The 24,159-nt window shown below is 62.1% G+C and overlaps 3 protein-coding genes across 12 annotated transcripts in view; 1 reads left to right on the top strand and 2 right to left on the bottom strand.

Moving 5' to 3' along the window:
• The window catches only part of TNS1 (tensin 1), a 68,626-nt gene extending 58,219 nt beyond the window's left edge, over window positions 1-10,407 (bottom strand). For 3 of the 9 annotated variants that reach the window (XM_061456958.1, XM_061457248.1, XM_061457042.1), the window contains exons 1-3: window positions 10,295-10,407; window positions 4,165-4,279; window positions 2,940-2,977 (exon numbers count right to left, since the gene is read on the bottom strand). In XM_061456958.1, the coding sequence (XP_061312942.1) occupies window positions 2,940-2,977; window positions 4,165-4,279; window positions 10,295-10,390 (249 nt within the window). In that variant the 5' untranslated portion in view covers window positions 10,391-10,407. Of the gene's footprint in view, window positions 1-2,939; window positions 2,978-4,164; window positions 4,280-7,231; window positions 7,280-10,294 lie in introns of those variants that run through there. The other 6 variants (XM_061457203.1, XM_061457322.1, XM_061457745.1 and 3 more) reach the window with 3 other exon arrangements.
• Window positions 10,408-13,269: 2,862 nt separating this feature from the next.
• On the top strand, window positions 13,270-19,941 carry RUFY4 (RUN and FYVE domain containing 4). 2 transcript variants are annotated; one of them, XM_061456612.1, is made up of 11 exons: window positions 13,270-13,358; window positions 14,272-14,333; window positions 14,642-14,748; window positions 15,575-15,700; window positions 16,154-16,260; window positions 16,392-16,535; window positions 16,918-18,097; window positions 18,173-18,279; window positions 18,821-18,967; window positions 19,122-19,291; window positions 19,361-19,941. In XM_061456612.1, the coding sequence occupies exons 2-11, from the start codon at window positions 14,288-14,290 to the stop codon at window positions 19,588-19,590; spliced, it is 2,364 nt and encodes a 787-aa protein (XP_061312596.1). In that variant the 5' UTR covers window positions 13,270-13,358; window positions 14,272-14,287; the 3' UTR covers window positions 19,591-19,941. The 2 variants fall into 2 exon arrangements, with proteins under 2 accessions (XP_061312596.1, XP_061312682.1); XM_061456698.1 differs by having other exon boundaries at window positions 19,160-19,291; window positions 19,361-19,599.
• Window positions 19,942-20,735: 794 nt separating this feature from the next.
• On the bottom strand, window positions 20,736-24,159 carry LOC133271044 (C-X-C chemokine receptor type 2-like). Its single transcript, XM_061456827.1, has 2 exons — window positions 23,939-24,159; window positions 20,736-22,135 (listed from the first exon to the last, which is right to left on the bottom strand). The coding sequence occupies exon 2, from the start codon at window positions 22,128-22,130 to the stop codon at window positions 21,054-21,056; it is 1,077 nt and encodes a 358-aa protein (XP_061312811.1). The 5' UTR covers window positions 22,131-22,135; window positions 23,939-24,159; the 3' UTR covers window positions 20,736-21,053.

Raw genomic sequence — 24,159 nt, 5'->3', positions numbered from 1 at the left:
CAGTTCGGCAGCCAAACACCGCAGCTCTCCCTGTCCCCAGCCAAACCAGCCATCAGCAGGCGAGCTCCTGCCACAGGGAGAAGCATCATCCCCAGTCTGTTCTCAGCTTCTCCAAGTAGCATCATGGCAAAATCCAGCCACAGTGAGTGAGTGAATCCCAGGGGATGGGGACACCCCCAGCACTTCCTTTGCTCCACAATTTGGAGCATCCTCGGGCTCCTCCCAACATCTTGGCTGGGAGGGCAGTGCCACCACATGCCCACACACAGGCTCACCCACACTTGACCACTGCCACAGAAAGCACTGCACCCAACACCACGTCCCCATCTCTGCCTGTCCCCAGACAAGGCCCCGTGACTCAGTTTCCCCACTTTTGAAAGGAAGCTGCACCCCTCCCCGTTTTGGGCAGGCAGTTTCAGTGCAGGGAGGGAAGAAGGGGGCAGGCTCAGCGGATCAGATACACACCAGTGTCCATCCATCCGTCCTCCTCAGAGGGTGGGAAGTTTGCTAAGCAAAGAAAAATCCCTGAGCAGAGGCACCGAGCATGAGAAGGGCCTTACATGGGCATGGGAACAGCGTCGTGCTTCCCAGCTGATGTGTATGCGGCTGCCCTGCCCCCCCCCCAGAGCCCGGCATCCTGCCAGCACCACTGCCACTGCAGGGCATGGGTCCCAGTGCTGGCCCTGCCACTGTTCCTTAAGCAGGGAGGACCTCGAGATGTGCAGATCACTGCCAGGGCACAGGTCCTGCCTCCCCTGTCACAGCTCTGCCCAGTGACTGCCTCCTTGGGGACACAGCATGCCCCAGCACCCCAAAACCTCCCTGGTGTCTCCACACACACCCCAGTGCTACCCCAGATATCCCCATCACACCCCAGATACCCCATGGCACCCCGCACCATCATCCCCTGTACAGCCCCTCACACCTCACCAGCCCCCCACACCTCGCCAGCCCCCATTACAGACACCCCTATCTCTCCCCTCTCCCCTCTCCCACCATACCCCATCCATATGGGATAAGTGGGGTCTTCCCCCCACCCAAGCCAGGAGCCAGCTTTGCTGGGGGACAGCCAGGAGGGACAGAACAAGGGGTCAGGGCAGGTCCCAATGGGGTAAAGATGGGGACCAAAAGGAAGATGCTGCCAACAGCATTGTAGGACAAGCTCCAGGGTCAGCAGCCACTAGACGGGGGAACACCAGGACCTCGGCAGCATGTTCACGGCAGAAAGAGGATGCCCTTTGGGGTGCAGCTGCCAGCAGTTTGGAGGTGAGCCCACCTTCCCGCTTCAAAGTATCCTGGGGGTGCAGGGGTTAAACGTGAGGGGCTCCAGGTATACAAGAGGCCATTTCTGCTCAGTGCCAAGCCCCCTCCCCACACTCACCCTCCCCAGAGACCCTGTAATAACAAGCCAGTGTGTGAGTCAGCTGGATGCTTGCCCAGCCGGAGGAGCCCCTCCCTGGGCGCTGGCCCAAAGGAGCTCTGCGGAAGGCCCCTGGCCCTGGCCCCATGCATGTACCCCCCCCCCCAGCAGCACACCGCTCAGCTAGCCAGCCCCACAGAGGGGGCTGCAGCTTCCAGCAAGCGTGGGAAGGGTGATGGAGGCTAATTAATTGCAGCCGGCTGCTGGAGTGAACCACAGGCTGCCCCTGCACGCAGGCTACCTATATGCTGGGACCCCTGTGTGAGCAACCTCATGGTTCACAACCCCATATCAGACATCAGAGAATCCCCACCGGGAACACACCCAGATGCATGCGCTTCCCGACACTCCCTCCTGCCTGGAAATCACTGGCAGAAGCTCCCGGCCACTGCCTGCCGTAATGTGGGCATCCCCTCATCCTATACCCCCTCACCTCTCCCCACAGCGCAAAGCAAACTTCCTCCTCTGGCCTCAGCCCCCAGGCATCTTTGGCACAGGGTCACTATGGTGCCACAGGGTGCCAAGGCTGGCACAGGGTCCTAGGATGGCAAAGGGTCCCCAAGATGACATGGGGTTCCCTGGGGTGGCGCAAGGTCCCTAGGGTTGGCACACATGGTCCCCAGGGCTGGCACAGCCCCACCGAGTCTCCCAGCCACCTCTGCCCTGCCTGCTCAGGGCCCAGGGCGCCAGGCATGTGCCCACTGTGTCCCCACCTCCTCCTCCAGCCCAGCCACGGCTCAGTGCTCCCCCACACTGCAGCACCCTGCAAAGCCTAACACATGCCTGTCCCCCAGGACACCTCCCTGAACCCCCCCAGACCTTTCCTCTCCCTCCTTGCCCAGCCAGGTACAGGCATGGGCACGGGCACGGGCATGTCCCAGCCCACACAGCCTGCCCGGGGCACACCAGCCTCTTCCCACCCGAGATGCCAGCCCCAAGCCGGCTGGCACACATGCCTCCCTGTGGATTTGGGAATGTGCAGCCTCCCCTGCCCCAGCAGCACAGCAGCAGGTGCTGTCCCACCTCCAGCTCCCCGGAGAACCTGGGTTGCCGTAGGGTTCCTCTCCGCTGGCCCAGCAGCCGGACAGGCAGACACCACCACTGGGCATCCTCAGCTCCGCTCCTGTCTGCCAGAGAGATCCGCCTGCGGCGGCGCTGGGTATCCCAAGATGTGCTCAGCCTGCGTGCATGCAGCGGCAGCGCTCAGCCACAGCGCATGGCACCCACATGCAGCAGCACCCACCCTGACAAAGGGCACCAGCTCCAGATGCTGGGGCATAGATCCCTGCCAGCCCCCTCTGAGCAGGGCTGCACCCCAAAACCCAGCCTTGTTCCTGAATGGGCACATGCCATCACGTGCCAGGCAGCAGGATGGCACTGTCAGCCTCACCCACTGGTGACACCAGCCCATCTGGGTGCCCATCCAGTGGACTCAGCTAGCATATGGACCATGGCATCCCCCCTTCAAGTCCCTTATGTCCCGGGCACGGATGGGAATGCCTCATGGTGCCAGCCTTACCTTGGCTTGGCACTTGGTGTGGCAGGAGAGCTTGCAGCCTGCAGGAGGAAGAGGGGAGAGAAGGTTAGAGGAGGCAGGAGAGGAAGCGTTGCTGGAGGCAGCCCCAGGGCACCCCACGTGCAGGGCAGGACGGGTGGTGTCACCCTATGCTGCAGGGCATGCAGCACCTTGGCACTGGGCACAGGCTGCTGGGACATGTACGTGGATGCCCATGTCTCGCGCAAGTGCATGCACATGCTGGGTGGCACTGGCACAGCATCACATGCACATGCATACGGCACTTGGGCACACACCAGCATGGACAAACCATCCCCCCCTCAGTGCGCAGCGTGCCAGGGAGCACGCGGGTGCAACCCCCAGTGACTAGGAGCGAACGGCATGAAGGGAGAGCCGTGCATGCACACGTCACACAAGGCCTTGCATGTGCACTGGTATGCACAAGAGTGCTGCGGGGGTGCTGCCAGTGCCCATGCCACCTCCTGCCCGCCTGCCTCTGTTGCACGCTTGTGCCCGTACCCCTGCAGAGAACAGCACATGCACATGGTCACTGCAGGCCAGAGACACACACAAACACAGGGCACTGCCACACCATCCAGGCAGCCCTGCAAAGCCACATGTCCTATCCCCAGGGGACACAAGGGTCCCCATGCAGCACAGCTGTGGCCACAGCTGCCCCGCAGGCCCTGTCGCCCCTTGGGGCTGTTTCCTGCGGTCCAGGAAGCCGCATTGTTCCCGCAGCCTGTGATGTTTCCGCCCGTCGTCCCTCACACGGGGCTCAGCAGCACGGTACACGTGCGAGGGGCCGCAGCACCGCCTGTGTCCCACCGGGCACCACGAGCAGCGCGCCTGGCACAGGGTGTGAGCACCCATCTGTGCACACAGACCTGCATGTGTGTGCACACTCATGCAGCAACTGTTGCACACTCACTGCACACACATGCACTGACACACAGCTACATGCACACATGCCTCCATGGGCCACCGTTGCCTCCCAGCCACCCTCCCACCTGCAAAGGCACCACATATGCTCTTGCACATTCACGTGCTTCCCTCTAACACTTGCAGGCACATGTAAATGCGCGCAGGTTGGCACAAGTACATGTTCCCACCTTCACATCCTCGTGCATGCAGCTGTACATGCAGGCACACAAGCGTATCCCCTGATGTCCTGCAACCCCCCCAGTACACCCCCTTTGCCACACGTGTGTCCAAGCCTCCAGCTCACCTCGGCAGGTGCTGCCCTGGCGCGTGATGGCCTGCCGGCAGATCCCGCATGCCTTCACCTTCTTGAAGCTCGTCATCTCAAAAGTGTGCTCTGGGGGAGCCTCCAGGTCCTGGGGCTGGGAGAAGTGACACGAGACTTTGTCAGTGAGATAAAGGTGGCATGGACCCAGGTCCTCGGCCCTGCCTCAGTTTCCCTCTGCCGGGGGGGGGGTCATTCTCCATCCCCCCCCATGGGAAGAAACATGTTTGCCCCTGCACCCCATGGCCCGGGGCCCTGAGGCGATGGTCACGGCAGGGTGGGATGGGGCGATCCTAGGCTTGTCCCCGGCTGGCCAGGGGGCAGCGAACCCCCGGCCCCGACTTCCGCGGCCCCTTTAAATAGTCTCTGCCGCCCCCTGGCGGGCAGCGCGCACGCCAGCAGGCCGGGAGGGCGCGTGCGCACGGACGGGTGCGCGTGCTCGTGCGCGCGCGGGAACGCACGTGCGAAAAGGCGTCCCTGCACGTGCAGGGGTGTGCCGCTGCGAGCGTGCGCAGACAGGAGCGCGTGCGCGCAGGTGCCCGCGCGGGGAGCCGTGTCCCAGCGCCACCGCGTGTCCTGGCGCGGGCTCCGCGTGCGCGGTGTGTGACCGCGGTGCGGTGCCCCCTGAGCGCGGGCGGCCCGGCAGAGCCCAGGGCACGGCGAGGCCGATGCTGCGGGAGCGAGCACCGCGCGGGTCCGAGCGTGCGCAGGTGCAGGGGTGTGCGTGTGCTCGCGCAGGGAGGCTGCGGGCAGCCAGTCCCCATCCCGACCCTGGCCGGCTGTTGAGGGGGAAGAGCGTGCTCCCTGGCAGCCTGCCCGCCCGCCCGCTGCCAGATGAAGATGTGAGCCCTCGTAAATCCGCCTTTTCATGCCAAGACTAATGAGATTAAGCAGAGGCCCAGCGCCCCCCCCTCGCCCAGGCGCTCTGCTCTATTCCAGCCTCTGCAGCACACCAGAGCCAAGGCGGATGGTGTCAAAGTGTGAAGGTGCTCGGTGCCCCCCCCCCAAAAAAAAACACCTTCCTGCCTCAGTTTCCCCAGTGCGTGCAAGGAGAGGCAGAAGGGCCGCACATGTGCACCACATGCCTTCACGTGTGCAAACACCCTCAGGGCTGTGATGGCGCTGTGTGTGCTACACGCGGTGCATGTGTCAAGGTGTATGTGCACACCTATGTGTAAGTATGTGTGAGCGTGCACATCCCTGCCAGCCACAGCAGCAGCAGACACGTGGAAATATTTCTGTGTTCCCACATGCAGGTGCACGTGCAACTGTGTGCACGCTCACACGGGTTTGTACACACGTGTGCAAGCCCCTCTTGCCCAGGGAACCTGCTCCCACTGGTCCCTCGGCAGCCCCCAGCACTTGTACCACACTCTGGGGGACAGAGGTGCACACAGCTGGGTGCATACACACCATGCACATGTGTGTGCACAGGCGGGTCGTCACCCATCCGGCAGCCGTGGGAAAAGCTCCCTGGGCCGGGGGCTCCCACGCTGCAGTTGCTGGGTGACAGCAAGGCCTAACGATGCCATGAGCTCGTTTACATATGTAAAGCAGCATCTTTGCTGCAGGGTGCCCCGGGAACAAGCCTTGCCCCCTGCTCCCAGGGACCCCCGGACAGGATGCCCTGGGATGCCAACATGTCCCCCATGCACGTACACCCCACTCTTCTCTGTTAGCATGCCACACATTAGCATGGGCCTGCTTCATTAACAGCAATTATCCTCACTAGGGAAAGAGCTACCCCCTCCGTTCCCACCCCACAGAGCCCCCTCTGCTTGTCCCATTGCCAACACCATCCCCATGCCGGAGGCCTGCTGACTGAGCACCCAGCTTTACAGCCCCAACTTTCTGCTGCTCAACCCTGCCCAGCCAGTGCCACCCCACCAGCCAGGAAACCAGCCCATCCCATGAAACACCCTTGTCCCAGTGCCATACTGGCAGAACCCCAGTTAGCCTCATTCCCCCAGGACTGGGAACTGCTGGGAGGATACATGGGGGAAATGGGCGGCCTCTTGGGAATGCCACCTGGGTACTCATGGATAGGTATCCATCTCCAGAGATCGGCTCCCATGAGGTGCAGGAGGAGTGAGGATGGGCATGGACATCCCTGGCCACAGGCCCCCCAGCACTCAGACCCAAGGAGGCTGGAAGGGGACCCAGGTGTCCTGGGCTGGAAGAGGCACTGGGGAGGGAAGCCAAATTCATCAGGAGCCAAGAGGCCTGGGTTCATTGCCCAGCACTGCAGAGAGGTGCAGCAGGGGGGGTAACTGGGACACCCAGTTCCCATGAGGCTGCAAAGCCACGGTGGGTGTGGGGGCACTGGGACACCTGGGTTCAGCCCTATGGGCTCAGGCTCACCCATCACTCTGCACCACTCTGCAGCCTGGCTCACCTTCTCGCCCTGGTGATGAGGGGGAGCAAAGGTAAAGACAGAGCCCCAAAGCGCCAGTACTAACTAGATCCCCCCGTTTGCCAATTTCCCTCCGCTCCAGTGGAGAAGCAGAGCCTCAACACCAGGGAATGGCGGGGAACCCTGGCCGGTGCCACGGCCTGGGCGTCGTGGGGGTTCTGCCCCCACTCTCTCCATCTCCAGCCCCACACCTCCTCCACAGACACCCCCTAGTCCAGTATCTCTGTCCCGCATCCCATCCCGGCCTCTCTTTCGTTCACTCCCTGGTGCCCACTGCCGCCGCTCTCCCGGGCTGGGTCTCGCTCGGCTCTGCTCTCCCCAGTTCCCGGGACTCCTGCCGGCCCTGCTCCCCGTCGGGTCCCCCCAGCCGCGCTCCAGTGACCGGCCGTCCCTACCAGTCTCCGCTCGGCCCCGGTTCCCCCAGAGCCTGTCCCGGTCCAGGTACCGGTGCAGCACCACCGTTTTCCCCCGCTTCAGCCCGCCCGTGCCGGCGCAAACTGCCCCGCTCCGTCCTGGTCCCCGCCGCTCCGTCCGCCCCGTCCACCAACCCCGCTCCAGGACAACGTTGCCGGGCCCCACTGTTCTGCTGCCCGGCCCACCCCCGGTGCCCCCCGGTGCGGGCGCGGCGGGCCGTACCCAGAGCAGGCAAGAGAGGCAGAGCCCGGTCATGCTGCCCGCAGCGCGGCCCCGCGGCCGGCCGAACCCCCCCGGCCCCTCGCTCCGCCCGCCAGCTCCGCCCCCCAGGCCCCACACCGCCCTCCAGCCAGGGGAGAAGGGGGGTGCCTTTGCAACTCCCCCCCCCCACCTTGACCCCCACAGCGCCCATCGGGACTCCAGCAGAGGTGTCCCCGGCGGGCGGCCAGGACCTCCCACCCCAGCAAGAAGGATGCGGAACTGGCGGGGCCGAAGAGGGGCTTTGCCTGTCCCGTTCCTCCTCTCCCTCGCACACACATTTGGGATCCATTTCCTCCGCTGACCCAGGGAGCACCCGCCACCCACCTCATCCCCATCCCTCCTCCGGTCTCCAGCGGATCTTGCGGAAAGGGGCGTTCTCCCCCCCCATCCCCAGCTGTGTCCCCTGGGTGGTCCCGGAATGGGAGACGGGGAGGGATCGGTGGACATCCATGCGCCGAGCTGGGGGGCCCCAGTGAGGGGGGACAGCCTCCAGGCGGGATGCAGCGCGGCTTGGCAGCCCGCGGCCCTGACAGGGATGGATTTGGCAGCAGGATACCCCAGCACCTCTTGGGGGGCTTGGCAGCGCGGCACAGGGTCCTCCCCCCCGCCTCCAGCGCTGACTCCAGCTCCAGCCTGGAAACTTGTGCTCAGCCGGTCGTGACCATGAGGGTGTGAGTCAGGCTGAGGGACGCGCTGGGGGGGAAGGACACGCTAGCAGGACGAGCATGGCTGGCATAGGGACGGCAGGGACGCGGGTACTGTAATCCCCATCTTCCCCATGCCTCAGTTTCCCATCTGTACTCTGCATCCCACTGCCAGCCCAGAGACGAAGGGCAGGGTGGGCTGGGGGGAGCTGCCCATCTCAAACACTGCCCTTTCCATATCTGAACACCCCCCCCCCCCCCAAAATGCAGCAGCCCCTCTCTAAAATATCCCTTTCTCACCACCCTCCACCCCACCACTCTGCTGTGCCCATCCGGCCTATGGCAGAGGTACCCCTGTGGGGATGTTCCAGCTGAGACAGGGGACAGATGGGAACAGCACTCCTGCCTCCCATGACAGCCAGTTTAGGGGATGGGGAAGGCTGGGGGACCTGATCCTGCTCACAGCACCAAATAGGCAGGGAAAGCCTGTCCATGCACACCCTACAACCCTATTCCCCCCCCCCATAATTACAACCCTCATTAATCAGGCTCATTACTGCCCACAATGAAAGCCCCAGTAGAGATGATTGTCCCCACCCCCCCATAAATCACCCCCTCCCATTCACTGCCGTGACAAGCCTGGGCCCCTCAGAAGGGCAGAGACAAGGGTCATGCAAGAGGGATACTGCCCGTGGGCATCTTTTAGGGCTCGTTTTCTCAGCAGAGGTGCACCAACAGGGCACGTAGCCCAGTCCCCCCCATGGGTACCAGTGATGTGGGCACATACCCCAAGTGAAGGCCAGCTTTCTTAGGAATCCTATGTGTCCCCCCGTCCCAGCATCTCCACGTCCCCAAGGCCCCCACACCAGCTTCCATCAGGACTATCCCCATACTGCCCTTGCATGCACAGGGGACATGCACACCTCACACACACGCAACCCCACGTACACACCAGGGCACATTCATCTGCATCACACATACAGCCCATGTCAGGCATGTGCAGGTACCCATGTCTGTGCATGGGTAGGGCTGGGGGACACCCCTCTAACAGGGTTCTGCACAGCTACTGCACCCAGCACACAGGCACCCATGCCGGGACATGCACCCCATGGCACCTCCCCGGGGACCTGCTGTGCACTCACGCTTGTGCAAGCTGCTACACAGTCTCACCCCAGCCACATCTGCGTGCTCATGAACACATGCACGGGCACACGTGTGTTACACACCCCCGTGAGTCCCTGTTCTCACTCCCGCATCAGGGACACATGGACGCAGGGATGGACCTGGCACCACACAACAGCCAGCCCACACCTCACCAGTGCCCCTCACCTCCCCTGTGCCCCCAGCAGCTCACCGTCCTGTGTTCCTGGCACCCGCTGGGGTCCCTGAGCAGCCAGGGGCTTCTCTGTCCTCCAGTCTCCAAGCTGGGTCCCTGGCCTGTCACCACCCTGCAGTGACACTCCCCCGGCACTGCCCAGCGGTGGCTTTGGCACCCACTTTGCTGGCACAGTGCAGCCGGAGCGGCCCATGCCACCCTGCCAGGCACAGGGCAGCTTCCCAAAGGTTAAGGAACCAAGTGAGGGTGGCGCAGAGGGAGCCCAGCACCCTCCACCAGCTTCTCCCCTCCTTGCCTCAGTTTCCCTGGCACAGGTGGCAGGGCAGGATGGGTCCCCATGGTGGGCACTGCAGGAGCACAGGGATCTGTCCCACTGTGGGGCAGTCCCCTGCCACAGGCATCCCACATACAAGAGGTGCTGATGGGCACAGAGATGCCCCTCATTGGGTGCTTACGGGCATGGGGATCCCATATGCCGGGCACATTTTTTGGCACAGGGATCTCACACAGACTGAGCACTTCACAGGCATAGAGGTCCCCGGTGCCTGGTGCTTATGGACGGAGGGATCCCCCAGGCTGGGCTCTTTATGGACACAGGGATCTCTCATGCCAGGTGCTTTATTAGTACACAAATCCCCTCAGACTGGGCACACGGGTGCCCCATTGTGGGTGCTACAGCACGGGGACACCCCCACCTCTCCGCTTACTCTGTAAGGGCACAGATATCCCAGCAGATCCCTTTGCATGAAGCACTGTACAGCGATCCCAGTGGATCCCCTCCAGCCAGGCACTGCAGGGGCCCGCAGGTGCAGGTTTGCGGGGAGTGGGGGTCCCAGTGACACACTGAGGGGAACACAAGGAGGGACAAAGAACATGCCCGGCACCCTGGCATGCACAGGCACGGTTTAACCCCCCCACTGCCCGCAGCAGGCAGGGCCAGCTCCAGCCTCTACCCCAACCCCCCGCACACCCGGAGCTCACCCCATCTCCGTGCCCCCCATGCAGACCCTAACCGTAACGCCGTGTCCGGCGGTGCCCGCTTACCTCCCGGTGGCGGCAGGCGCGGAGGGGCAGGAGGCAGGACACCAAGGACTTCCCCCAGCTGACCAAGGTGGCAAAGCACCAGCTCAGCCGGGTCATGGTGCCCCTGCCAGGGGTCACCCCGCGGGAGGGTGGGGGGGAGTGTGTGTGCAGCGGCCGACCCCCCCGGGCCACGCTCGGGGTGGCGGCCAAACCCAGCCGTGTCCCCCCTCCGGCCCGACTGCAACAAGCTCCGGTGCCCGGGCAGTGCCCAGAAGGTGCCCGGCGGTGGGCACGGGGCCGTGCGGCGATGGGCTGGGGGTCTGCGGTCCCACCGGGCCCTGTCCCCCCCTCCGGTCCCCCAGCGTCGCCTGCGCGCTGGCAGCCAGGCAGGGAGCACCGTGCCCGCCCATGTCCTGCAGTGCTTGGGTGGGAGCCAGCTCCGCCACGCTCCCCCTCCTCCTCCTCCCCCTCCTCCTCCTTCTCCTCCTGCTCCCCCCCCCCTCCCCCCCCCCCCCCTCGCCTCGCACACGGGGCTCGGGGCTCGGCACCCTCCGGACTCACCAGCCTGCACTCCGGGGCACAGCATCCCCTGGGGTGGATGCCGGACAGTGCCCCCCTCTCCAGCCCCCTCTGTTTTGGGGCGGAGAAACCCAGACGCCTGTGCATTCTCCATTGCAGTTCAACCCTCAACCCCTATCCCGACCCTGCCTCAATTTCCCTCCGGCAGCTCATGCCTACCCCAAACTCTAAATGGCAGTGCCTACACATGGACGGGGGGTGGGGGGAGAGCTTCCCTGCCCCTCTGCCAGCCCCCTGGCATCCTACCAAGCCTCTCCCCTTCCCAAGAGCTTGAGGACACATTCAGGGACCCCCCTGACCTAGCCTGCCCCTCAGCGGGTGTCTGGCTGATGCACCATGCTGTGGGCACAGTGTTACCCAGGGGAACCCCTTACTGCAGGACACCCCTACATGGCCCTGGGCACCCCTACCCCACCATGGAGTTCACACAGGGCAGGGCGACGGGGTGCACTGGGGACCCCCCTACACACACTCCACACATCCATTGGGGTTTTGCCAAAGGTGGTCTGGCAGCAGCCCCTCCATGTGCCCCTGTGATGCCACCATGATGCCGGGCAAGGATCCATCCCCATGGGGCAGCTGCCGGTGCCAAGCGTGGGCAGCGGCAGTGCCAGGCCTGGACACTAATTACATTTGCCTCGGGATGGCTCCTAACGAACGGCAGCACCAAAGAGGGGGGCAGGGAGTTTGGGGGTCCCACACACCTCATGGCTGTCCCCCAATCCTGCTTGGCACCCAGGGGCTGGCAGAGGACTTGGTGGGCAGGGGGTGCTCAGGTACAGCTCCCCCAGCCGAAGCACCAGGGAGGTGACATCACTGCTGGCTCCATGGTCCCTCACCCCCATTTAATTAGCAGATGGCCCCCGCCCCCCCCGGCTGGGCATCACCAGGCCTGTGCAGGGCCATTAGCTTTATTTGCTGCACTGAACCAGGGCCAGGCCTCATTAATTGAATTGCACCCGCGCCAAGGACAGGCAGGCATCTTATCCCCCCAGCAGCCCCCACCACCACCCCAGCCCTTGGATGGAGCAGGGACAGGGGACCCCACTGCCAGGCTGTTGTGTCACGGTCCTGCTGGTGGGGTGCCTGGTGTGGGGCAGACAGAGCTGGCAGGTGGGTGCACCCACGGGCAGACACGTGTGTGTGCGTACACACACAGGTGCCCTGTTTAGCCTCATGCCCACTACATGTATATGGCTTGCATGTACACATGCACCCCTATAGCCTGCACATACATGCAGTCGCACACGTGCACGCACACACATATGCATCCCCCCCTGCCCCCAGCACAGTGTTGTGATGCTCTGCTCCCCCCCGAACACCCTGTCCAACCGCCCCGATCCAATGTGGGGTGCTGAGCTCATGGAGCTCACAGCACCATGCATTGAAGGATGGCATGGGCAAAAGAGGGCGCTGAGGAGACTGGGGTCACCCCAAGCACTGCCACCAGCTCCCTCCATGCCCTTGGCTATTCAGGGGCACCCCACAGCCCAACACCCCCCTCTCCAGGCACCAGGAGGATGCGGGGAGGCGCAGGCTCCCACTCAGCATCACTTCCTACTTTCACTTTGGTGCCGAGCATCGGCCTTGCCTGGGGGAGTCGAGTGTCCCCCAGGCCCTCATTACACAGGTAGGTGCTGCAAGGTGGGGTATGGTGGGGGGCAAGATGTGGGGGCAGCTGGGCATCACTGGAGGCATCCACCAAACAGGATGGTGGCGGGGAGCAGAATGGTAGTGAGTCCCCATGCCCGGCACTAGTGGGGTGAGCTGGCATCACCCCTGTCCACCTCGTCCCCGGGGGTTTAGTCCCCAGCCCAGAAGGAGCCCATAGGACAGGGCTGGCAGAGCAAAGTGGGACAGGCACAGTAGTGGAGGGGTACTGCGGTGCTGAGGACCCGCAGGCACAGATAGCAAGGGGAGGCAGGGAGTCTTGCCCAGGGTACCTCAGGAAAAGTTTGCAGCTGAGCTCTGGGCACAGCTCCCATGTCGGGGCAGATGGCTGGGGGTCTGTGGGCCTTGCTGGGGTGGGCTGCAGCTCGTCATGGTGATCGTCCTCTGTGCCAGGATCTGCTGCCACCCCAGGGCTGCTGTTGGTTGCTGTTAGCTGGGTATGGGGCCTGGACCCCCCTCCCCAAAACTGCAGGGTGTCCCTCAAAGCATTCCCAAGCCCCATTCCCAGGGGAGGGCATCAGGGTCCCCCCAAGCCTTGCACTGCATCCCAGAAGGGATATAAGCAACGGCTGCACAGGGGGACCAGCCTCACTGACCCCCTTCCCAAAGCTGGCACCCACTAATGAGGGAGCTGGGTGCCATGGGCCAAGCTGCAGTGCCTGATGTGATGTGAGGCAGAAGGGGGGTGGCTCCTGCAGCCCCCTCTCCTCCCCCGACCTTCCACACTTCCTCTTGGCCAAGGTACAAAAGGAGAAGCAGGCGGGCGCAGGGACACACCAGGGTCACCCCAGCACCCAGCGAGCACCTCGGGGCACCCCACAGCTCCTGGGCACAGGTAAGGGGCTCTTCCTCACAGGGACACTGAGGCAGGGGCAGGGGGGCAGGTTGGAAGATTGCTTGTCCAAGGTCACCCAAGGGCACCGGGATGGGAACCCAGGCAACTGGAATCTCCTGCTATGCCGTGGCAGGGACAAAGGACACTCGCACACTCTTGAGCATGCTTGGGCACGCTTCTGCACACACACTCCTGTGAGGGCACACACCCCCTGCAGCACAAACCCCCATGCACACACATGTATGCTCCCCCAGCCCTGTGCCCAGCCACCACCTGCAGTGTCAAGCCCCAGACCTGCCACCTCCATGGGCACTGTCTCTAGCCCTGTCTCCGGGGTGCCACCCCTCAAAACCACCCCACTGCACTGTGCCCCCCACAGCACTCCAAACCCTGTGCCAGCCCCGCAGGCAGCATGCTGTGCCAAGGGGCTCTGCCCTGGGGGAAGCTCAGTTTGGGAGGCTGCATGATGGGGGCTGTGTGCCCCCCTTTCCCACCCCACCCCCCAGGAGCCCCCATCGCTGGTTGCGGTGTGAGTGAGGGAATTGAGAGCAGAAACAAAGGCAGTGCTTCCCTAGCGCCAACCCATATCCTGAATCCTGGGAGGCCCCCCCCAAGGAATGGGAACAGAGGCTGGGCACAGTGTGGGACAGAGCCTGGAGGCATTTTGGGACAGGGCACATGGACAACTAAAGGGATACAGGATAGGGCACCTTTGCACACCCCATACCCCCTGCCCCATGTAAATGGAGGAGACAGGCAGGGAAAGGGGGTGCCTGAGCCCCCCCCCCCTTACCTGAACAGTAAGGCAGCTCTGGGATGGAGCTGGAGGGACAGACCCTGTCCTTGGGGAAGAGTTTGGGGTGCCGGGTGACTGTCAGCCTGGAGCCTTTTGTTGCTGCCCCTGCCTTTGCAGACCCCCAGGGACAGCCATGGCAGCGGATGGGGAACTCAACCGCATCATCAAGGACCTGCAAAGTAAGTGTGCCAGTCTGTCCCCTGCCAGCGTGTCCCCTGCCAGCCTGTCCCCTGCATGGCACATCTCACACTGACCATGCCAGGTCCCTCCTCACACCCAGACCATGGGCAGCACATGCCACTGCTGCCAGCCCTGGTGGGTGCCATTCCCTCCCCTGCTCCCCCATTTTACCCCATGGCAGGTTCCTCTTTCACCCGCTGTCAGAAATCCCCGGGCCGGGAGCCAGGATGTGGTGGGAGGTGTGGGATGGAGCAGGGTGCCCGCTGCCTGGGCAAGGCACTGCCAGCTCAGCCCTGCCATCCCACAGGGACTGTGGCTGAACTGAACCACTGCTACAGGGAGCAGAACCTGCCAGTGACAGATGGGAGCCGGGAGCTGCACAGCCTCTGTGCCCAGCTGGAGTTCCTCCTCCAGGTACCTCCGCTCCCCTGTGCCCACTGCTCCCTGCCCTCAGTTTCCCCTGTGTCACAGCTGAGGGCAGAGGGGACCCTATGCTGGCTGTTCCATGGATTGGAATGATCCCAGCTGGCATTATCCAGCCCTGGGCACCCCCAGCCAGGCAAGCAATCAGACCAGGATCACCCACGTCCACATGTGTCCTCCTTGAAACAAGTCCAGAGGAGGGCCACGAGGATGATCAGGGGACTGGCGCACCTCCCATATGAAGATAGGCTGAGAAAGTTGGGGCTGTTCAGCCTGGAGAAGAGAAGGCTGCGTGGAGACCTCATAGCAGCCTTCCAATATCTGAAGGGGGCCTGTAAGGATGCTGCGGATGGACTATTCATTAAGGACTGTAGTGATAGGACAAGGGGTAACAGGTTAAAACTTAAACAGAGGAAGTTTAGATTGGATCTAAGGAAGAAGTTCTTTACTGTAAGTGTGGTGAGGCACTGGAATGGGTTGCCCAAGGAGGTTGTGAATGCTCCATCCCTGGCGGTGTTCAAGGCCAGGTTGGACAGAGCCTTGGGTGACATGGTTTAGTGTGAGGTGTCCCAGTCCATGGCAGAGGGACTGGAACTTGATAATCTTAAGGTCCTTTCCAACACAAACCATTCTATGATTCTATGTGTAATTGCACATGCTGCAAAAGGGGAACTGAGGCACAGAGCCAGCCCAGAAGGGACAGCCAGAGGACACTGTCCTGGCTGGGGTAGCTGGCTGGATCCCAGCCCCACAGGTACAGACTGGGGGGATGGGGAACACCCCCAAACAAGCAAGCCCAAGCTTGTATCTCTGCCAGTTTGACCTCAAGGAAAAGAAGAGCTTCTTTGGGCAGCGCAAGGACTATTGGGACTTCTTGTGCCAGGGCCTGGCACAGCGCCGGCAGGAGCATGAGGGCATTCGCTTCGTCACCTCCCTGGACAAGGTGGGCACACACAAATGCGGCTGCCTCTTCTTGTTTGGGGGTGTACACACACTTGGGCACTGAGGATATAAGGAAGAAGTTCTTTACTGTGAGGGTGGTGAGGCACTGGAACAGGCTGCCCAAGGAAGCTGTGGCTGTTCCATCCCTGCCAGTGTTCAAGGCCAGGTTGGACAGGGCTTAGAGCAACCTGCTCTAGTGGAAGGTATCCCTGCCAATGACAGAGGGGTTGGAACTGGATGATCCAAGGAAGGTCCTTTCCAACCCAAACCATTCAGTGATTCTATGATTCACATAGCAGTGCTACAAAGGGTTTTCTCCCCCCTGGGGTTCCCACTGCCCCCAGTGGGTGTCCTGGCCCTGGAGACCCTCTTCCTCCCTTCATGGACTGTTGGGGGGGAGGCGTGTGGGGAGCAGACTGGCATGGCAGGGCTGGATGACCTCTTCTCTCCCCAGCTGAAGACCCCAGTGGGCAGGGGCCGAGCCTTCCTGCGGTACTGTCTGGTGCACCAGCAGCTGGCAGAGTCCCTGCAGCTCTGCCTTCTTGACCCCGAGAGCCTTTGGTGAGAGCAGGGGCATGGGGATGGGATGCTCATCGTGGCATCAGTCGCAGCACCCAATTGTCAAGGGTGCTGCAGGCATGTGTGCCCCCTCAGGGTTACAAAGGGCTGCATGATCCTGTTTGTGGTTGCAGTGAGTGGTACTACGCCCGCAGCCCCTTTCTGAGCCCCCAGCACCGGGCAGAGATCCTGGGCAGCCTGTACGAGCTGGACTGTGTCACCTTCCACCTGGCCCTGTGCAGAGATGACCTGGACACTGCCTGGCCCATGTTCTCTGAGTGAGCCTGGGGATGTGGAAGGCACCAGGGGCATTGGGGGTGACAGGGTCATGAGGGGTACCGGGACTCAGCATAGAAGAGCAGCACACAGGCCCATGTGGCACTGCAGCTGTACCAGCCCTCCATATGTGGCCATGGGTAGGAACAGACACCTGTGCCAGCATGCACACACCGTGCCTGTGCCTTCAAAGATGCCATGTGTGCATGCACAAACACACAGCAACCCTGGTCCCCTGTCACCAGGAGCCACCCGGTATAACCAGCCCTTCTGCCCTCTCCATCCCCAAAGGCTGGCTGTGCCCAGGGAGCCCTGAGGGAGGGGGTCAGTGCCCTGCTCACCCTGAGGGTGACCTGGTGGACCTGAAACCCATGTCCCCTCTAGGACACTGGTACGACCCAGCTTGGTGACTGGGAGCAGCCTGGCAAAGACAGCCCCACAGGCAGATGATACTGACACCAGGATGCATGGATGGCCTGATGGCATCGCCCATTTCACCACGGCACCCTGTAAGGTGCCAGCCTACCCGTGTTCACCCACCTTGGCTGCCCTGGGGGCAGGCAGTGTAGAGGTGGAGGATATGGAAGGGAATGTGGAGGGAATGGAAGGGAAGAAGGATGTGGAAGAGGAAGATGAGGTGGAGAAGGATGAAGATGAGGAGGTGGAATGGGATTTGGATGTGACATTAGAGCAGGATGTGGAAGAGGAGGATGGAAAGGAATTTGAGGAGGATGAGAAGGAGGTGGAGGATGAGAAGGAGGTGGTGGATGAGGAGGACGTGGAGGACGTGGAGGTAAATGTGAAGAAGGATGTGGAAGTAGAGGAGGATGTGGAAGAAGATGATGAAGCGGAGTTGGACAAGGATGAGGAGGAGATGGAAAACGTGGATGCAGAGGAGCTGGAGGACACAAACAGCGCGGGCAAAGCACCCCAGTCTGATGGCAACAGGGATTCCAGCGCATCACCACCACCCAGCACAGGGTGCGCGCTGGGCTCCCTGCCACCAGAGCCCAGGCAGCCGGGTGGGACAGAGGAGTCCCTGTGGGCACTGGTGTCCCAGCTGCGGGCTGAGCTGGAGCAGTGGAAGGCATCGTCCCAGGCACTGGCAATGCGGCTGGCACGGGAGGAGAGGCGGCACAGGCGGCAGGAGGAGGGCAGCGCACGGCGGGCCCGGCTGCTGGCACGTGAGGCCGAGGCTCTGCGGGACACCAACACCTTCCTGGGACAGGCACTGGCGGCGGCGGTGGGAGCGGGGGGATCGGGGGCGCTGGCGCAAGCACAGGAGGAGGCACGGGTCTGGCGGGAGGTGGCAGAGGAGCAGGGTGCCCAGCTGGCCACGGCACAGGCAGAGGTTGCAGCGGTGTCCTCGCACCTGCGGGAATGCCAGGCGGCACTGGCAGCAGTGGGACAAATGGACATGCCAAAGGATGCCGGTGCCCCAGATGAGGTGGCTGCCATGGAAGAGGTGCTGCAGCGGGCACTAGAGATCGCCTGTGGTCCCCAGGAGTCCCTGCCAGAACAACAGGCAGAGGGGGAGCCCAGCACAGCCATCAGCATGGCCATGGTATGGACAAGCCTGAGGGGACCCTACAGGGACGAGGGGTGGGGGAGCCATGGCTGAGCCTCTCCTCTCCCACAGCGCTTGGCCACCCTGGCCGCAGCAGTGCGGGAGGAGGCCTGGCAGAGCCAGCAGCAGCTCCAGGCCAAGAGGCAAGAGGTGGCCCAGCTGCAGGAGCAGCTCAGCAGGTTGGGCATGGAACCCCTGCACCCACCACCCCATCTCCACCCATCATAGGCTTTCCCCTGCTACCCTCCATGATGCCACACTTGAACCCAGGGGAGCAGCCCCTGGGGATGGGCAGGGGAAGGAGGGAAGGATATGGGGAAGGAGGGCTGGAGGGAGGAGTCAATCTGGGGACTCATCGGTGGAAGGATGGAGTAATTCATCTGGGGCAAATAGATGGGCAAAGGGATGGAAGGGTGGATGGAGGGATGAATTCGGAGTGAATAAATTGATGTGTGGGTACACAGAGGGATGGAGGGATGAATGCGGGACAAGTGGATGGAGAAATGGAGGCGTGGATGGGCAGAAGTCCAGAGGGCAGATGAACAACTGGTAGATGTATGGATGGATGTCCCAGCAGATGGTAAGGTGGCTGTGGGGGTAGGGAGCCAGTTTGGGGATGGATGGTCAGCAGATAAAGGGAGAGAGAGAGGTATGAACGGATGGATGGAGAGACAGCCAGCTGAGGGACAGGGGCACCGTCTCCCCCCTGCTCTGCACCAGGGCCCGGCAGGATGGCGAGCGCTGGGCATCGGCTCTGCAGCGGGCGCAGCGAGAGGCTCTGGAGCGGGAGGCCACACGTGGTGCGGAGCAGGCACGGCAGCAGGAACTCATCCGGGACATGAAGGGGCGGCTGCTGGAGCTGCTGCGGTGAGAGTCCCGGGTACCCCACACGTGTGGAACCATGCACGGGCAGGAGGCCCGAACAAACCCTTTTGCCCAGAGGAGGGCACCAGAGCTCAGGCGAATCCTGCTCACCACCTTGGGTCTGGGGTGTCAGGGCATGTTTATGAACCCCCACCAGGCATGCTCCTGCCAGAGCTGACCTGTGCTCTCTCACAGGGAGAAGGATGCCCTGTGGCAGAAGACAGAGGGCATCAACACTGCAATGCCCAGCACAGCACCCCGCGATGCAGGGCTGTGCGCCCGCTGCCACAAGGATTTCCACCTCCTCTCCCGGCGGTACAACTGCAGGTGGGCAATGGGGGGGCACTGGGGGTGACACTGGCATGGCACGGCTCTCACTGCCTGCTCTCTCGGCAGGTTATGCCAGGGTAAGGTATGCCACGCATGTTCTGTGGACGTGGGCAAGCAGGGACGCTGCTGCCTGCTTTGCTACCAGCAAAGGCACTCACAGGCTGTATGAGTCAGGACTGCAACCCTCACACTGGGCCTGGGATACCCCCTGCCCTGACTGTCTCCTCTCCGACTTGCTGGGGACCAAAGTGCCCAGGGCCTGCAGGCAGGTCCGGCTGCCTGACTTCCCAGGTTGAGATGTGTCTTTCTTGTGGCTGGTCTGCACAGAAGAGAACACACTCCTGCTACCCCTGTGACTCCTGTGTTATCTATTGGTCGTCGACAGATGAATGAACAGCATGGAGGTGTCCAAGCCCTCCCGAGGGAGGACTATCCCCATAAGGGGCATTCCAGCTGCAGCCAGGCTAAGTTGGCATCTGCCCCATCCCACACGGGGAAGCAGCAGTGGGCAGCGGACACAACTCTTGGCCAATAACCCTGGCTTCCTGCCATGCTGCAAGGAACCACTTGGGCAAGCGTTTTCCAGGTGCAAAGGTGATGGGCTGTCCCTGCCCTGCCCTGAATCCCCAGGGCTCCCCACGTGGGTGCTGGGGGGAACCCCATACCCACCCATGAGCCAGCATACAGCTGGCACCCACTGATGCTTCCACAGTTAAGGACCCCCAGGAGCCTGAATCAGGCACTATGGAGGAGCAGGACAGGACTCCTGTGCAGAGATGCTTGGGCAGGCTGGTACAGGCACCCTAATGCCTGGTATACAGGGTGGCAGGGGTGACCCCAGTAGGGTCTCAGCCCTCTCTTCAGCCACTCTACCCTACTCTGGTGCCAGCCCCAGTTGCCCAAGCCAGAGTAGAAACATCACGGTTGTGTAAGGTAGAAGTTCCCAGCCTTTTGCACAATGATGTCCTGTCACTGCAGCATCGGGGGGGTGGAGGGGAGCAGGGAGTGTTCCGGGTGCTGGCCCTCTTCAGGCAGGGGTCACAGAGCTGTCTTGGTCTCAGCAAGGGGCTGCCCAGGAACCTTGCAGTGATTTGCTTCACTGGGGCTCAGATCGGGATCAGTAAGGCGGAGGTTTTGTCCCCAGGTGGGACAAATGCTGCACAGAGACCCCTGCACCAGAGATGTGCCAGGACATGGCTGGGTGGCTGCAGGGATAGAGACCTCTGGGATCATGTAGGATGCTGAACCTACTGCAATAGCTTCTTGTGCGACAGCCCTTCCCCTGGCCTGGAAGTGGGGTTACCCACACCCCACCACGCTCAGCTGGCACCACTGCTTTGGCACTGAGGTGGGCAGCCCAGGACCCACCGTTCCCAGAGATGTGCTCTGGCCCCATTGCAGCACTTCCCTCCCTTTGGCAAAAGGGAGCCCGGTCTGGGTGACCAACCCACCAACTCCTTTATTGCTGGATGGCCATTGGCCGCAAACACCATCCCCACAGCAAGGGCGCAGAATCCCAGAAGTCACAGGCTCCGCCCCTGAGCGGGCACAGTGGGCAGCGCTTGGCATCACTCCCCTGGCAGAGGGGTTGTACTGCCTCATTGCACAAGCCCCTTTCCAGCCAGGTTCCAGCATCCAGTGGTGGCCCTGCCCATCCCCATGGCATTGCCACCTGCATCTTGAGGGCTGTCTGCGAATGCTGGTGGATGTGAGGTGCTGGGAACTGCTGGGAGCCACGAGGGTTGGGCCCCAGCAGGGCTCAGAGGGTGGTGGAGGTGTTGCCAGAGGTGGAGGCGTAGGAGGCGCGGCCATAGCGGGTCACAGCATCCTTGCTGATGAGCCCACGCTGTGCCAAGATCTTGAGGAAGCTGTTGCGAAACTTCTGCCCGATAAAGGCGTAGATAATGGGGTTAATGCAGCTGTGGGAGAAGCCCAGGACCTGTGTGACGGAGAGGGCTGTGTCAATGCGATTCCTTCGCTCACAGGTCTCAGCGATGGCTTGTGTCCTCATGAGAGTGTCGCTCACCAGCGTGATGTTGTAAGGCAGCCAGCAGATGAGGAAGACCAGCACCACGGCAAAGATGACCCTCATGGCCCGCTGCTTCTGTGCATTCTTGGTCTGCAGGAGGGTGTGGATGGTGACACCATAGCAGAAGAGCATCACCAGGAGGGGCAGGGCAAAGCCGAAGGTCTGCGGCAGGACCCGCAGCACCACGCGCCACTTGGTTGTGTCCTCGTTGCCGATGCTCTCGTAGCACACGGTGCCATTGTTGGGAGAAGTGAAAGCTTCACGGAAGAGCAGCACAGGCAGGGAAAGCAGCACAGAGAAGACCCAGATGCCCAAGCAAACAAACTTCACCCAGTGCCTCTTCTCGGTGGCGGGCCGGGTGGCATAGACAATGGCCAGGTAGCGGTCCACACTAATGCAGGCCAGCAGCAGGATGCCACTGTAGAAGTTGGCCTCCTGCAGCACGGAGATGGCTTTGCACATCACGGTGCCAAAGACCCACTCGTGGGCTCGATAGGCAGCCCAGAGGGGCAGGCTGAAGGCAAAGAGCAGGTCTGCCACAGCGAGGTTGAGCAGGTAGACGTCGGTGACAGAGCGGCTGGTGTGGCTGGAGTTCACCACCAGCACCACCAGCCCGTTCCCCACCACGCTGAGGATGAAGACGAGGCAGTAGATCACCACCACCAGGTACTTGTTGAGAACGGAGGTGTCAGGCCGGCACGGGGCAGAGAAGATAGCAGTGTCGGGCATGGCTGTGCTGTAGTCATAGGTGTAGTTGTAGAAGGAGAGGAACTTGGATAAATCCCCACTGAAGGAGTACGATTCCATTTTGTCTGTGGAGCACAAAGCAGCACAAAGGGGAGGGGGAGCTGGTGTGGGCCAGTGGTGACAGTGTCTCCGGGTGCTCTTGGCATCCCTGTTGCCTGCCAGGTCCCCTCCCAGCCAGTGAGAAACCCCCCTCCATCATTCCACTATAACAATGATGTGCCAGGTAATGACACTGCAGATGGACACTGTCCCTCATATGCCCACTTGTACAACACCCCCAGCACTCCCCAGACACCTCAACCCTGTCCTTTCCTTGTCTCCCATGGAAGAAGAGGTTCCCCCACAGACTGGCCACCTCTCCTTGGGTTTGGGGGGGTTCCATGCAGCCATCATGTCCTTCCAGGAATCACCTGGTCCCTCCAGCATCCCTGGATCCCCTGATTTGTGTAGGTCCTTCAAGACCCTCTGAGGTTTTTGGGCATCTCAAAAGTCCTTCAAGCACCTCTGGATCCCTCCAGCCTCTCCATCCCCTTGATCATCGCCGCTGCAGCTGCCCCTCCTGCCATCCCAGCTAGCAGCAAGACTGCGGTCGCGGTGGCCAGAGCAGGCAGCACTTGAGAAGGTCTGAAGGTCGTTTCACACCCTTCTTCCACTTCCCCTGAATCCTGCCACAGCATGAGTAGTTTCACGACCCAGACGGAAGGCCGTGTCACCCTTTGCAGGCAGCTTTGGAAATACTTCATGTCTCTGGTTTTCCTGTTCTCAGCTGGGTGGTGCTGTACGTGCCAGTGTCTCCTGCACTAAGCCGTGATGGGGAAATCACAGGTGAGAGTAGCTCTTCTTGTCTTCTCACGTAGGACATCCTGCTCTGTCCCTGCCTCCTCAAAGACCATTGAGTTTCAGCCTTCTCCCAGTATGGATCTGGGCTCACATTTCACTCTAGTTTCACTCATCTGCCCCATTTCTGAGCCCCCAAGCCCCTGCAGAGCTTGGCAATGCCAGTGCTGCTTGGGGGTGCTGAGTCTCCACAGTACTGGAGGGTCTCTGGTCCCAAGCTGGCCCTGTCTGAGCCCAAACCCTTCCTGGGACCACGTTTCTCCTTCTGCCCAGCAGAAATTCCCTGCTGCAGCTGGGCAGGTGCCCCTGCCCAGAAAAATCCCTGGTTCTGCCAGCCCCATTCCAGTGGCGGTCCCAGGATGGTGATCCTGGGATGGTGATACCCCAACATCCCAGAGGACCACATCTGGGAACACTGCCAGTGACGATGGGGGAAGGTCCTCCCAAGCAGGACTGCTGCAGACGTGGGGTAGAACCGGACACCAGAGCTTCCCCTAAAGTTATTTTTGGCTGCTTCTTTCTGCCTCCCCACTCCAAAATCCCAGCGGTTCCTCTGGGACCAGGCACTCCCCACCCACAGATGCCCTGCAGATGGCCTGGCTGGGGAAACAAGCAGCACCCCATTTCCCTTCCTGACTCCAGAAGAGTTGGTGGGATGCTGGGGTGGCCTTGGGGGTCCCCAAAGGATTCGAGGAAGGAGGGATATGGCATAGGAAGGAGGGATATGGCATGGGGATGTGTTCTCCATGCGAGGAAATGGGAGCAGGCACTTTACCCTGGGGCACGCATGGTTGATGTCCATGGGGACCATAGGGGTTCTGCAACCCAGATGAGCCCCAAGCACAGCCCTGGTGGCTCCCACCCACCACCTCCCGCTGCCCCACAGCAGGCAGCCCCTCAGGTAGCCAGAGCAGCCCACCCTGGCCCCCAGACCAGCCCACTCCACGTGTGAGGGATCTCAGCTGAGTGCTGGGTAGCCAACAAAGCCTGAGGACAGCCCCGGTCTCCAGTGGAGCACCCTAGGGACTCACCGCTTGCTGCCCTTGCTGTCCCCAAATCTGGGGTCTTCTCCTGGTCCCAAGCTAGTTCTCACTAGGAAACTCTGGGGCACGGGATGAATCCAAGCGTCACCCCCAGAGGGCTCCGGCACCGAGGGTCACCAGGCCAGCCAGAGGGGCTCTCACCTGAGGCTGCTGCCGTGCAACCTCCTGGCACCCCTTCCTTCCACAGCCCGCTTTATGCTGCTCGGGGA

Source organism: Pezoporus flaviventris, unplaced genomic scaffold (assembly GCF_033815535.1).
Source record: "Pezoporus flaviventris isolate CSIRO_AGI_PZ_B2104156 unplaced genomic scaffold, CSIRO_AGI_Pfla_v1 ptg000001l, whole genome shotgun sequence".
Lineage (NCBI taxonomy): Eukaryota > Metazoa > Chordata > Aves > Psittaciformes > Psittacidae > Pezoporus > Pezoporus flaviventris.
Note: the sequence above shows the minus strand (reverse complement) of the source record. Positions and strands in the feature narration are given on the sequence as shown.

Coding starts and splice junctions, on each gene's coding strand:
- RUFY4 (XM_061456612.1), top strand. CDS start 14,288: ATGGCAGCGGATGGGGAACTCAACCGCATCATCAAGGACCTGCAAA. Junction 15,701..16,153: donor TCGTCACCTCCCTGGACAAG/GTGGGCACACAC, acceptor TTCTCTCCCCAG/CTGAAGACCCCAGTGGGCAG. Junction 18,968..19,121: donor CGGCTGCTGGAGCTGCTGCG/GTGAGAGTCCCG, acceptor AACCCCCACCAG/GCATGCTCCTGCCAGAGCTG.
- LOC133271044 (XM_061456827.1), bottom strand. CDS start 22,130: ATGGAATCGTACTCCTTCAGTGGGGATTTATCCAAGTTCCTCTCCTTC.